The following is a 15,056-nucleotide window of genomic DNA, read 5'->3' as shown; positions in this document are numbered from 1 at the left end:
AAGACCCCGCCCATCTCTACCCAATCTCCACCCCAGACTCCGCCCCCATAATAGTACTAATTATAACACTATTTTTTCCATTCATTTTTCATAGATACACACAATATAATCTTATTAACAACACATAATGGTTAACCACAAAATTAAACTACACAAAGCAGACTCACAGCAGATGTAAATTTTCAAAACTGACATAATTCAATCATAAAATTCAAAAATAAAATCATTCCCCCCTACCTTTGTTGTCTCCCTCCCTCCATGCTATGCCTTACCTTCTGGCCTGCTCCTGCCTGGCCATTTTATGCCACCCCCGGTGTTATTTTCAGGCCGGCTCCCTCTTCCTCACTGATGCAGTGCACAAAGCTGCGGGCAGCAGCTCCTTGCACATCCCGCACCTCATCTGGAAGTCTTCCTTCTCACGTTGTGACGTCAGAGAGAAGGCTTCCGGTTCAGGCGCAGGATGCACATAGGAGCCGCTGCCCGTGGCTTTATGCACTGAATCAGTGAGGAAGAGGGAGCTGGTTCGAAGATAACGCCACATTGATTGCACCGCGGACCGGCGGTTGAAGAACACTGTTTTGGGCCTGATGCACGTGCCGGCCCTGTGGACCGGCAGGAAATTTCTGTGGACCGTCACCAGTCCACGGACCGCTGGTTGAAGAACACTGTTATGGAGTTCACACATAACTGCAGACCTAAATGTTCCATGGAGCCAACAAAACAAGACAAAGGGCTCCTTTTACGAAGGTGCGCTAACGTTTTTAGTGCACGTACCGGATTAGCACGCACTATAGTGCGCGCTAGCTGAAAAACTACCGCCTGCTCAAGAGGAAGCAGTAGCGACTAGCGCGCGGGGCATTTTAGCACGCGCTATTCCGCGCGTTAAGGCCCTAATGCGCCTTTTTAAAAGGAGCCCATGGTGTTAAAGGAGTAAAAGCCGAAAACAGCATTGATAATAGAGGTCTCTGTGCCAAGTTGATTACTCTGTGCATCAAGTTGAGAAAAAGTTCATTGCATAACAAGCAAAGCAGTCAGAGACCAAGACAATGTGGCAGAAAGATGCAGAAATATGTCCCATTGTTTTGGGCGTGCCACAGTCTTGACTGATGAAAAGGAATTTTCATGGACACCTTGATAATTTGCCCATACATGTTAATCTTACAAACTCCAGAAAGAAGCTCTCTTTGGCTTGTTGCAAGCATTATAATACGTGCTATCAGTTGAATTTGAGAGACTGGGATCATACTTTACATAACCTCTGGCACAAGAGGAAGGGTTCATTGCTTTCATGGAATGCACAAAACTAAGGGCTCCTTTTACTAAGTTGTGTTAGGGCATTAACGCATGGAATAACGCGCGCTACAATACCGTGCGCGCTAGACGCTAACGTCAGGATTGAGCTGGCGTTAGTTCTAGCCATGTAGCGTGGGGTTAGCGCGCGCTAATCTGCTGTGTGCGTTAAAAACGCTAGTGCACCTTAATAAAAGGAGCCCTAAATTAAATTTACAAGAAAGGCACGGAAATGTATGGCAAAATAGTAATGCCACCCAACATCCCATCTCGCACAAAATGTGCCAAAACAATTAGGAACAGCAACGTGGGAACATTTGTTTGACAGATAAGATGAAGCCATCATTAGAGAGCCTGTTGGGATCATAAACATATTTGCCCTCTTAAGACTCAGATGATTGAGCACTGCCATTGTATTCGTCAACATAAAATGTCTGAATTGCTGTTATCTCATTGTATTATGCAGCTGTATATTGAGTCTTTTTTCTTGCTGTGTATTAGCTCAGCGGTGAGAGTCCTAACATTGGGGTGATCTCCGACGGAAGTTACATCAGATTCAAGCATAGATACATAGGCTTATGGATGGCCTATGTTGGATTTTTCTCTTTGAAAACTGTTATGCCTGATGGCCTGAACATTGCTATTGTATGGAAAGCCTTTTTTTAAAAGTACAAATAGGTTATGGTTGTTTTTTTTGTTTTCTGAAGTTTCGAAGCCTTTTAATGATGTCATTGTTATGTGCCGTCACTCTTAACTTCATACTCCAAACAAAGCGACACTCATCAACGTTCTTATTATTCAGCACTTTCTTTCACTTGTATTCTTCTTTTTCTAACTTGCTTCTATAAATAACTTCATCATTCATTCATATATTAGAAATATTTCTCACAATCTTCCATTCTTCAATTGACCTCAGGGCTATTATCTATTTCATGTACAATTCAAGTATTTTGTAGCAAGCCTCCTCATCGGTCAGACTTAGTCAAGCATTTTATAAGATTAACTAGTGTTTAAGCCCGTTACATTAACGGGTGCTAGAGTACATATCTGTCTGGTTTTTTTAAATTTGTCTCTCTCTCCTTGGATGCTGTCTGTCTGTCATTCTTTCTATCTGTCTCTCCCTGGCCCCCTGTCTGTCTATCTTTATTTCTAACTCTATCCTCTTCCCTCAATCCTGCATGTGCCCTTTTTTCTTTCTCTTCCCCACTTCCTTCCAACGTCTGCTCCCCCTGTCCCTCAGACTTCCATTCAGTGTCTGTCTCCCTCTCTCTACCCCTTCTATCTACTGTTCACCCTCTGTCTTGCCCCTTCCATTCACTGCCTTCTCTTCTCTTTCCATCCAGTGTCCGCCCTCTCTCTCTCTCTGTTCCATATGGCATCTACTCCTTCCTTTCCCCCTTCCTTTTCCTTGGTCTGGCATACATTCCTCCTTCCCTCCATGCCCTGCCATCTCTTCTTCCCTCCAAGCTATTCTCTCCCCCTCTGCTCCCTTTCCTCCTTGAACTTCATCGGGCAGCAGCAGCAGCATTCACAATTCATTGCTGTTGCTGCCTAGTCCCTTTCTCCTTCCAAACCTACTTCGGCAAATTTCCTTGTCCGAATCAGTGACTTCTCTGTGCGTTCCGTAAGGAACGCAACTCGCGGCAAACATCGTACCCAGAAGAATATAGCCAAATACATAAATTTTATGGGGGGAAAAAAAATGATAATGATCCAAAGTCTATCGCGCTCTTGGCGGCGGCGCCTAAATCTCCAAAGCAACTGCCAGCCCCTTCTGACACTTCCGCGTCGCAACCGTAAAACCCCTTCTTATTGGTTAGCCGCTGCCGGACCTCCTTTGACTGTGCTGAACGATTGGCTGAGCGGCTGGGAGCGCGAGGCAGGGAGGGAGGGCGTTCTGAGGTCGACTGTGTGTGTGGTTTTTGCTCCTCTTCAGGTCTTCCTCTCTGTCGGGTCGTCTTCATGAAACAGAACGTAGGCAGGACCCGCCAGAGAGGAAGGCCTGAAGCCGGCAACAGCAGTGAATTGTAAACGCTGCTGCTGCCTGAAGAAGCCAGGCCTTGAAAAACCCGAGGCAGACCGCTTCTCTTCCCTCCCAGCCCAACCCCTGCTGACTCGGCTCCCTTACCCTGCGTCGCGGAAGCATGAAGACTGAACGCCGGCAATCGGGGTGGCGAGGAGGCGGCTCAGGAGACTGTGAGGTGTTGGCGTGTGGTGGCGCTCCATGAAGCCCTCCTCCCGGCAGCCACCGCCAGCACCAATCGGGACCAAGCTTGCCTGCGCTTCCTCCAGCGGTTGGTGAGTGAGGGCGGGAGGAGGGGAGTGGCTAGAGTGATCCCTGCCTCCGTGTTCAAAAATAGAATGTGGCCACGGATCAGAAATCACAGCGGCAGGGATCACAAAATTTCAAGAGCGCATGCGCGCTCTAGGGTTTTATTATAAGATTAATATTAAGCCGATAGCACTTATCTTAATTAGCAGCAAGGAGGGACTCTGACTTGAATTCGCTCGCGTTTCACTATTAGCTGTTTCAAGGAAAGTCCCCATTTAGATCAGACCACCACACTCTCCGTGCTGTTCTAATATATCACTCTTAACTTCAGCATGTTGCAGTTTCTTGCATACATTTTGAAAGCCACATGCCAGTGTAAGAAACTCTCTCTATCCCTTGAAAAAGCTTTGCAAAACAGGAAACCCCTGTCGGTATTTCAACTTGCTCTTTGATGATTTCAGCTTGAAGATTTCGATGAGGATTTTTCTGGATTGATTGCTTTATTATATTGAAGATAAGTAATTTTCCTCATCTTTTCTATGTATAATAGTAGTGATATCACACACAGAGCATTATTTAGTTTCAATTTATAAGTATGGGATAATTCTGTTTAAAGAAGGTTTTTCAACCATTCAAGCTAGTTTGTACTATTTTGTATGGAGTATTTTTCTGACTTATGATTGAAGGAGAGTCTGCAATATTGAGCTGTTGCTAAAAATTGCAATATTACTACATTTTTTTCATTATTGGTGCTTGTGGGTTCATCTTGCTTTTGACATATGATAGGATAAATTTGGTGGATTTTCAGTGATTTGTATCCTATTTTCTCCTCTGATTCATAAAATCATAAACATACCCAATTGGTTTAGGCTGTAACAGGAAGAAAAAAATAATACATTGAAAGCCCTTACTGAGGAGAGGCAGGAGGGAAATGATGAGGGCTACTCAGAGGATGGACCATGAGATGCAGGGAGATCATAGAGATGAAAGACAGAAGCCTAAATGCACTAAACAGGGTCGGTAAGATCACGTGGATCCACTGTGGTCCGATTTGGGGCCAATTCCAGAAGAGCGACTGATGCTCAAACAAGTTTGCATGCAAATGATTTGAGCAGAGGTTCATTTAAATCCCCGTCTGATCCCACAGCTGAATCGCAGTGAGAGCGATTTTCACATATGTGCAGAGCCAGCAGGGGAAGCCCAAACAGCTGAGAGGCAGGGGAAGCCCCAAAGCAGGGGCAGGAAACCTTATTATTTTTTTTTTAATGGACACAGATATTCTGTGTGTTACCCAAAAGTTGTGCTGGCCCTCCCTCCTGACTCCAGCCGTCACACCCCCACAACGACAACTGCAGGTTCCCAAACCCCCCAACAATAATGGCCGCCCCTGTGACAGCGACACACTCAGAGAGACATGGGGTCTACATTTTATCCAGTTCCCCAACTACACGCTGAAGCGCAGATATTCTACAAACTTGGCACTTTTAATTGACACAGCAAGTTACAGTAGTATTCTGCATTAAACTGTTTGACTCCATGGAAGATAGTCAGTCAGTACATCACCTTCATGATCTCAAAACATTGTGGCCATGACCTTTCCTGCCGACTTTCAGATCATAAATTTCCTTGGCCTTGAAGAACCTGAGTGCTGCCATTGCATGGACTGTTGTTTTTTTTTCTCAGGATCATAGTGGTGTAACCATGTTTCATCAACAGTAATTAGTTGTTCCAGAAAGTTGGCACCAGCTTGCTGAAAATGTTGCAAAATCAAGTTGGAATAATAATAATAACTTTATTCTTATATACCGTCAGACCACGGATGGTTCTAGGCGGTTCACAACAAGTAAGCTGAACATTCAGGAATATAGAATTCATAAAAGTGTATCAGTTTCTTAAAAAGTATAAACAGTCGGTTCTTATCAGCATTCAAACATTTGGGCACCCACTTGGCTGACAGCTTCTGCATACCCAGTTGTTTGTGGATTATATACTTTCCCCTCAATAATCGCGGGGGTTAGGGGCAGCGCCGGCCAATGAATATTAAAAAAAAAATGTGAATAACTAACTTTTAGGGCTGGCTCTGACCCACCCCCGCCTCCCTCCTGCATTCCGGACCTTCCCTGGTGGTCTAGTGGTGACGCAGGGCAGGATCGATCTTCCTATGCTCCTGCCCCATGCAGAGCCGTCATCAAAATGGCTGCCATGAGTTCCCATTGTAGCCATTTTGATAATGGCTCTGCATGGGGCAGGAGTGTAGGAAGATCGATCCTGCCCCGCGTTGCCGCTAGACCACCAGGGAAGGTCTGGGGAAGGTCCAGGATGTAGCATTTGTTTTTTTTTTTTTTTTAAATTGCAAATAACCGAATCCACGGGTACTGAAACCACAGATTTGGAGGGAGAAGTATACACCCAACACATTCCCTGGATAGCTATAGTGTCTCAGCAATTGTTTTAGCTGATATCCGCTGATCTGCCAAAATCAGGTCATGGACAAGGTCAACAATTTCAGGAGTTGACACTGTTTGAGGCCTTCCAGACCTTGCTGCATCTTCAGGCTCGAAATCTCCACTCTACAGGAATAGCAACTTCATAACGGCTTGGAGTTCCACACTTTTTGTTGATGGTTCATACAATGGTCTGAAACAATGTCAAAACATAACATAATTGTGAAAATTGGCACTTGCAAAATAAAATAACACTCTTTTCAGCTACAGTGACAAAATAATGTTCAAAATTTAGGAAGTTGGTTGGGCTGAGAACTTTTCAGCACCCTCTTGTAGTCAGGACAGTATCAAGTAAACTAAATTGACATTTATTCAATAAAGTGGATAAAACTAATGATCTATTCTAAACATTATATTTTAAAAACAGGTCTTCAGTAGGAATAAATTTCTGACCATGCTGAAATCCAAAAAGGATAGGATTAACAGAGATGAATAAAGTCATATGGTAAAGATTACGGCCATGCCCGCTGCATCTTTTAAATCCCAGTTGTGAAAAGAGCCGGACTAGAGGCACCATTGACACGGATTTAACTCAAGATACACGTCGCGCCACCGTCTCACCTCTCGGCCGGCATGAGCGCGCGCAGCGGTGGAAGCCGGGACTGCAGCTGGGGGGGGCGCTAGACAGCCTCTTCAGCTCCGGAGAGAGTCCAGGGTCTGCGCTCCAGCGCCGCTTTTTGCGAACGGCCGTTGTTGTTGTCTCCCACTTGAGCTCCGGGATCGCGGCGAGTTGAAGCGCACCAGGCAGAGCCTCGCGGACGTTCTGTGTGGAAAAAAAACCAACCGCCTTTTATCTTCTGCACCCTTCCCCTCCCCCTCCCCCCACCAACTCATCCCCTCCCCGAGACCGGCCTTAGCGGAGGATTTCGTGGAACCGGTTCAGGAGGAGACAGAAATCCGGCGGAAAAGTTGTTTTCCTTTTGTTCTGAGCCGACGAGAAAGTTTTCCTGGAGGCTGTGAGGGAGGGGGGCGGGGATTTTTTTTTCTTTCGAGCGGATACAACGGGGGTGGGGGGGGGGGGAATAAACCCCCAGGCAAAACACAGGACGCCGTTTGCTTTTGATTTGGGGGTTGTTGTTTTTTTTTTTCGTGTGTGTGTGTGGGAGCAGCACTAAAGCGGAAGGCGCGGGATGGCGAGGGGCAGCCGGGTCTCGGCTCTCCGGTGCGCCGGCGCCACTTTCCGACGGCGGCTGCTGCTTGCCCTGCTCTTCTCCGCGGCGGCTTTCTGGAGGTTTAGCGTCGCCGAGACGGACTTTTCCATCCTGGACGAAGCGCAAGTCTTGGCAGCTCAGATGAGGAAGCTGGCGACGGAGGAGCTGGGGGTGCTCACCATGCAGGTCTGTGTTCGCACGCTTAGCCGGGGGGGCTCGCATTTTGTCACCGGGGGGAGAGCTCTAATGCCAGGATGCAGTCGCTGAGGTGAGAGGCTGAGGGCAGGGGGGGGGAATGTCAAGGAAATACGTGACTGCTGCCGGGGAGATCGTGGGTGAAATCAGTGGGTTTGGGAGGCTCTGGTGCCAGGCTTTAGCGGGGCGAGTTCCAAAGAAGCGGGCTTGTTGCCCGGGTGGCACGGAGTGCCTGGACAGGCCAGGAGTTCTAGTGTCGGGGTACCCTAGGACGAGAGGCACTAAAGCCCCCCCCCCCACGTTCTCTTCCCATCACCCATTCATCCGAGGGTGCCCTGGCACTAGAACTCTTGATTTGTCCAAAGTCACCCTGGCACAAGCCCCCTTCTTTGGAACTCGCCCCGCTAAAGCCTCGCCCTCCCCATCATCCAAAGTATAGTGGTATGGATAGCGGGGAAAGTGTGGATCTGCCTCTTGCTGCTGCTCAGGTGCACTCGTTTTACCGGTGGGGGCAAAATGATACCAGATGTCATGATTTTTCCTAGTCTCTTCCCCCCCCCCCCGAAAAATGCAATTTCTTTAATGCTAGTTTTTTTTTGTTGTTGTTGTTCCTTTCTTAAAAATGTGGTGTTTTTTTTTTTTTTTTTTAAAGCCATGCAGTTTTTCTTTCCTGGGTTTTTTTTTTTTTTGTGTGGAGGAAGCAGCTTCATGGCAGGAATTCGTTTAAATTTCTTCTCTGCCCTAAGATTGGTGACTTTCTGGGCCCTTTGTCCGCAGGTTCGACAAACTGAGCTGGACTGCATGGTGTTTCTTGGTTCTCGATTTCCTGGTAATATGTTAGCTTTAGGATCACTGTTTTATGGAAACATGTTTGAATTTGAGATATCATGCAGGGCCCCCTTTTTGTGGTGGCGGGGAGTTTAATACTGAACAATCATTGTTGGAGATGGTGTAAATATTTTATGGCGCTAGTGGTGGTGCAGTTTAAACCGTCTGTGATTGCACATGCTTTCTTGAAGGTTTAGTAAAATTTCATTCCACGCTTATAAATGTGTATGTATTTTGCTTGTTATTTGAGCCGTCTACTTAGCATGTCATGTTGCTTCTATGAAGCTGAAGTTGTTTCAGACAGCTGGATGAGAACGCCATTCTTGCAATCTTTCCTGCCAAGTTGTGTCAACAGTTGTGGTCAGATGTTTTAAATACTATTTTGAGCAAGATTTTTCAAATTTTATAAACTGTAATGTAGCTGTGTGTGCGTGCGCGCGCCAGTATGCCCTTTTACAAGCCACATTTCCTGGGAGTATTTGCTTGCATGCATACAGAAAATGGTTTTGGATTTTTAATTTATTTTTTTAAATAGCCATGTGTAGGAATATATAATTTATCTATCCAGCTAAAATGATACATTTTTGTTAAAATTTCTGGTTTATGTGAAATTTGCTTAGTTCAGATTAAAAATTGCTTAGGTCTTGGAACCTTAACTAGGTTAGACTATAATTTTTTTTTTTTTTTAATGGTATTCCATCCTAAATTTGTTCTCTGCTTTATCCTAAATTATTCTTTTCTCCCTGTAACATATTAGAGCTTTAGAGGTGATTAGTATTTAAAAAAAAAATCTATGACAGTAGTGGTTTTTTATAATGATTTGTTGTTAAAACACATTTTAGTTTGCCATTCAACAACAAAAAAGCTTGGTACTCACAATGGCAAATAATGAACTTTGACCCAATTGCATTGTAACTCAGTTACAGTTGGTAGCAAATAAGTTTTATGACCCTTGCCTGTTAAAGGAAACACTTTAGTGTGGTCAGGAGGGGGGAGGGGACAGGAGAAGCAAGAAACTTTGGAGCAAAATGTCCTTTTATCTTTTTGAAACCGACTCCATTCTACTACCTCTGGAAGGTCATTGTAGTGACTGGCTTCCCAGGCCTCCAGCATTGTCCTGTGAAATGGCTATCTTTCATACTGTAGTAGGAAAATCTTTTTTATTCTTGTGGCTTTCTTAAAGAGAGGATTCAAACTGGGTAACGCTTGTTAATATTTCAGTATTGCCTTTAGATGTTTTGATGCTTCAGTCTTATATCTACTGTACATTTCATAGCTGTTAAGAAATCCACTGAATGGACATGCTTACAATTTTCTAAATATATAACATTTAATTAAATGCAGTCCTTTTTTAGGCAACATATTGTCCACTTTTGAAATGTTCTGCTTAGTTTTGAATTCTTTAGGTAACACATGGGAAGCCATGAAAGTTATCCACAGGCTGAACTAGCATGCAAAGAGAAAAGTTAAGACAAGATCTACAGAACCACTTTGAGGGGGGCAGGTCACATTGCATTTATAAGAAAAACAGGGGGGTTGTTGAATGAATTGATGGGAGAGTCCTTGCAAGGATGTTGCATAACAAAAAGACTGGCCAAGGTCATTGACTCTGAAAACAAGCAGATGGCAGGGCAGAGATATATACAAGTTTTGGACCAGTGCATTCAAGTAAGTGGTAGACTTTAACCTGATCAGATTGGACTAAGGACCAGATTCTCAAAAACTTAAGGTTGCCTTTAACGCGATTGCTAAACTGGTTCCATCCAGTTTAGCGTGCATGTATTTTTGTGGCGGATTATCAAAACAGCTTACTGTGGTCTTTTCTGAGCTTCCTAGCAGTCTCTGATTCTGTCATGCAAATGGACTTGTCAATATTTAAATGAGTACGCCAGTGGATTCTTCAACATCGCCGAGTGATTCTCCAAGTGCGGCGTCAGCTTTTGGCGACCAAAAATCAGTGGCTGGTGCAGGTGTGCCAGTATGGTGAAAAGCGCATCTCTGACGTATGTTTGATTGTGGTTAATGAAAAAAAAAATTTACACAATTCACATAAATTATCATCTTTTTGGGGGTATGTAGATAAAAGCACACTTCTTGAGTGTGTGTATTTTAGCTGTGTTTTATGTGTTTCTGGCTGCAATTCATGATAAACTTTGACATTAAAAACCAATTACAAGATTTACATGAATTATAGCAGTTTTGGGGAGAGAAAAGACATGTCTTATGCACACATTTGTTGAAAGCCGACGTTGCTTCTCCCCTCCCTTCCCTTCATCCAATAGCTCTGACATGATTGACACATTGCTTATGGCGTTGCTTTTATTGGCAGATGCGCACATTTACACCTCTTTCATGGTGTATTCTGCGCATGTGCTGATCACTATCACCAGCGATTCATTTCATGTAAATTTTGCAAACCTTTGCTACTCTCTGCTAACCTCATTTGCTGTGTGTTTTTTTAAGACTGACTCGCCTTTTTTTTTTTTTTTTTTTTTAAATCGCTACAATAACAGCTGTGACAGTGACCCATTGGTTTTTACTACAAAGTTTTGAGAATCTAGTCCTAAGAGTTGACAGTAGAAAAAAAGTGTAAACTAACACCTCCTATGGGCATAAGTTACATAAGGTGGTGACAGAGGCATTGAGGATGGCAATAAAAAAAACCCCAAACCATTTGTTGCACATCCAAGAAAATAGATTAGGAAAGTCCTGTGGCCTTGCACACAGTTAGGTGTTAATACAGCTAGGAAATTAGATGTAGATCAGAGACTGCATAGCTCTATGCTATGTGGTGTTAATTGGATTAGGTAAAATCTAGTTTCAGTGGGCAGGTAGTAGAAACATTAAACATTTCATGCCAGCTCTGCATATCTGTGGTATGTGTTCCAGAATATATTTAGCAGTTGGTGATTTCATGTATTACCTGTCAGTGCTATGGTATCACTGGGAAAAGGTGTCTAAAGTAGCAGATCCAAAATGCTGAGAATGGACACATGACATGAAAAATTGGCCATAAGCTGTCTACAAAAGTTACATGCTGTCAAAATAATCTTTATATAGTAATAGTTCTTTTCTTAGATTGGTTGTACTTTTTAATCTGAGTTCTTATTTTACTTTTCACTTTTCATGATTCCTTTATGTTACAACTATTTTGTGAACCGAGCCAAGCTCTTTTTAATTTAATTTTTTTCACATAAAGGATAAGATTTGTACTGTTGTATTACAAACTGTTTGCGCTAACAAAATTAATTAAAACCCTAATTTTTTTGTTTCTTTAGTTATTTTTTTGCAGAGGAAGTGACAGTGGTCAAAGAGACACTTTCATCTAGTGGTATGCCAGTATATTCCAACATTAAATGGAAAAAAATGTAATAGTCATGGTTTCAGTTACATTTTGGACTGAAAAACATTTGTGCATTTGAGTTTGAAGCATTCTTATTTAATTTTTTTCTTAAAAATATTTAGCAGATCTTTCAATTTGACAGCGAACTCTTCTAATAGGTGAAAGATTCCACGTGATTTCATGGCTGGAACAGTAGATTTGCTTCAGGAGACAGCCCCCAAAGAGTGTACTTATGGGAAGTTTATGATCATAGGTTTGGTACAGAATTACACACATACAGACACAGACACACACCTCTATAAGTTGTCTGGTATACCAGTTTATTTGTTTTTAAAGGGCTGCTTTTAAATGAATAGTGTATGTATAACTTTTCTTGAAAGCATGATGGATCTGCAAGTGTGGTATATGAATTTACTACATGTTTGTTTCCCTCTGTAGCTCCTCCTTTACAATAAATAGCCTCATCCCCTAATGAAGAGATTACTCCTCAAAGCTAGTTGAAGATAAGTTACTTTTTATTGAACTATTACCTACAATATTTGTTGTTGATACTTTTTTTCCACATATCCATGTGGACAAACATGACAATTAATTGTCTTCAGAAAGTAAGGCAATCTTTTTATAGCCCTGCTTATTTCTGCACAGAATTTCATAGTAGTAGAGAAAAGCAAAAAAAGACTCCATTTCTAGTCTCGGCATACTTTTTATCTTCTATTCATACCTTTTTTTATCTGAGCTATTCTGTGATGATCATGATGCTCTGAAAGTTCATTTTTTCCTTCAGATATTGTGATCCTTCTTTGGACAGCATTTTCAAAATTTAGTATAAAGAATTTAAATTTCATCATGCATATAGCGATGCCCTCCCTAAATGTTGCAAATGCTGCTGCTGCTACTACTATTTATCATTTTCTATAGTGCTAAAAGGCATACACAGCACTGTATATTTAGTATGTATGAGGGGCGTTCAATAATTTATCTACTTGAGTATAAACGAAAGTAGCAAGCATGTTGAAACAAGTCTATGCATGTTGTGACATGTCTCAAGGTTACTCATGCACAGTTGAGGCTCAGTTCAAGTCTAACATTCTAAGAGACAGGATGTCGGGAGAGTCCTCTTGCAAATTATGCAAGAAACTGCTAGATTTGGAGCACTGTTCAGTGTTAAAATTTCTCACAAAAGAAGATCCATAAACACAAGACTATAGTTTATGGTGAGTCTGCCCCATTATCCTGTAAAGTAAAATTTTGGAGCAAACAGTTTAAGTGGGGGTAGAGAGTCCATTGAGAATGACCATCACACTGGATGGCCTGTGGAAGCAACTTTCACAGAAAATGTGCAAGAAAATTGAGGATTTAATTTTGTCAGACAGATGAATTTAGGTTTCTTGAATAGCTGAAGAAATGGGCATCTTGGCAGGTACAGTTTGGAAAATAATTCATGAAAAGTTGGGCAGTGACGTAGCTAGCATATGTGACACCCAGGGCCCATCATTTTTTGATCCCCCTCCCATCTGTATGAAAAACATGATTTTTAGTAACAATCCTCCACACGTTGCAGGAAAAGGCAGCATGTTAATACTGCAGTGAGCAGTAGAACATCAATACACCCATTGTAAAACTAAACAAGCCAGACAAGTACAGATCAGTGCTAACAGAAAACCATGCCTTTCAAACACACAGAACACAGAAAACACCTTTGCCTTTTATGGAATATGTAAGCACAAACTAACCATTCCCCTCTCCAAATCCGTAGTTTCAGCATTCACGGATTCGGTTAATCACAATTTTAAACCCCAAAAACCATTTTAATTTTTTGGGCTATTTTAAGCCCTGTAAGCCCCCCCTTAAGCCTTACCTCCTTACCTGGTGGTCTAGCGGGTTTTCGTGGCAGGAGCAATCTTCCCACGCTCCTGCCCCGTGCAGATCACTCATAGGAAATGGCTGCCTTGAGCTCCTGTAGTCTCTGTCCTCCCTACCTCCATCCAGCATCTGCTCCCTTCTGTCTCCCATCTGCACTTCCATCCAGCATAGGCTCCCCCTCTACTCTCCCCACTAATATCCAATGTCTGCCCTTTCTCTTTCTCCATCCACTCCTCTTCCATCAGCATCTACCCATTGTCTCCCCCTTCCCTCCACTTTCATCAGCATCTGCCCCCTTTCTTTCCAATCAGTCCAGTATCCTTCCCCCTTATATCTCTCTCCCCTTTCCCTGCACACCAATTCCATCAGAATCTGCCCCCTTTTGCTCCCTCCACCACCATTCCATACCAGTATCCTGCTCCCTTCTCTCCCCTCCACACCTCTTCCCTCTCCCTCCATACAAGTATCCTGCTCCTATTTCTCTCCCTCCATCCCAATGCCATGCAGCAAGGTCCTGCGATGACTGCGGCTGCCAGTCCACCCCCTCTAACATTACTTACTTGTTCCAGAGCAGAGCTGGCAGACGCAGTCATCGTGGGTCCTTGCTGCACCTCCCCATCACGGGACCTTGCTGCCGACTTCTCCGGAACAAGTAAGTGACGTTGGAGGGGTTTGGACTGGCAGCCACGGGGAGGTCCCGCGGCAGAGTAGGGCAGGAAGTTCCGGACCTGGTGTGCTGGCTGAACACCCCCTTGGGGTGTGCACCCAGGGCAGACTTCCTCCCCCTTGCCCTGCTCTTGTTATGCCACTGAAGTTGGGCATATCCAAGGTATTTCAAGATGGGTTCCAAGAATGCTGACGCCATGTCAGAAGGCCACGAGGCTCCAGTGCTGTCAGGAGAACTTGGAGGTGCTCTGTGAAGACCAAGTGAATTTTTTTCATCGTTTGGTGACTAGAGATGAGACTTGTCTCATCTCTAGAGAGATCCTGAGTCCAAATGGAGTCAATGCAGTGGAAGCACTTGTCATCCCCACCCTAAAAAAGTTAGACAGAAAAATCTGCAGACAGAATCATGGCAACTGTCTTCTGGGATGTACTTTTACTTCTGGAGTTCATGCCATGCAAGACAACCCTAACCGGGGAGAGTTATGCCAACACAATGATCGCTTTACAGGAGTCAATCAAGGAGAAAAGATGAGGAAAACTCAAGCAGGCATGCTTTTTTTTCATGACAATGCGCCGGCGCACGTGTCATGACAATCACAGGCTTCCATCCAAGAAGTTGGGTTTCAGCAGCTGAACCATGCAAACTATAGTCCTGACCTGGCTCCCTCGGATTATTTCCTGTTCTGAGTTTTGAAGAAATCTTTCTGTGGACAGTGGTTCAAGTGATAAAGACATCAAGGAAGCTGTGGCATCCTGGTTTGAAGGTCAAACAAAATAATTCTTTTCAAAAGGGTTAAAGTCATTTAGTAAAAGTGAATTGTATGAAGCTATCAGGGGACTATATAGAAAAATAAAACAATTTTTTGAAAACTCTTTCTTTCCTACTGAAGTAGATAAATTATTGAACGTGTCTCATACTAGAGATGGTCCCTGCTCGGAAGAAT

General features: G+C 43.5%; 1 protein-coding gene and 1 long non-coding RNA gene across 2 annotated transcripts in view; one reads left to right on the top strand and one right to left on the bottom strand.

The window, feature by feature from the left end:
* Window positions 1-5,997: 5,997 nt before the first annotated feature.
* On the bottom strand, window positions 5,998-7,490 carry LOC117346506. Its single transcript, XR_004536605.1, has 3 exons — window positions 7,397-7,490; window positions 6,628-6,829; window positions 5,998-6,199 (listed from the first exon to the last, which is right to left on the bottom strand). It is a non-coding gene; the product is annotated as an uncharacterized LOC117346506 (long non-coding RNA).
* CACHD1 (cache domain containing 1) overlaps window positions 7,150-15,056 on the top strand; it is a 389,271-nt gene continuing 381,364 nt past the window's right edge. Inside the window, exon 1 of the mRNA XM_033916184.1 lies at window positions 7,150-7,403. Coding sequence (XP_033772075.1) covers window positions 7,197-7,403 — 207 coding nt within the window. The 5' untranslated portion in view covers window positions 7,150-7,196. The remainder of the gene's footprint in view (window positions 7,404-15,056) is intronic.

The sequence above is a fragment of the Geotrypetes seraphini genome, chromosome 12 (genome assembly GCF_902459505.1).
Source record: "Geotrypetes seraphini chromosome 12, aGeoSer1.1, whole genome shotgun sequence".
Taxonomy (NCBI): domain Eukaryota; kingdom Metazoa; phylum Chordata; class Amphibia; order Gymnophiona; family Dermophiidae; genus Geotrypetes; species Geotrypetes seraphini.
This window is presented reverse-complemented; position numbering and strand designations above follow the sequence as displayed.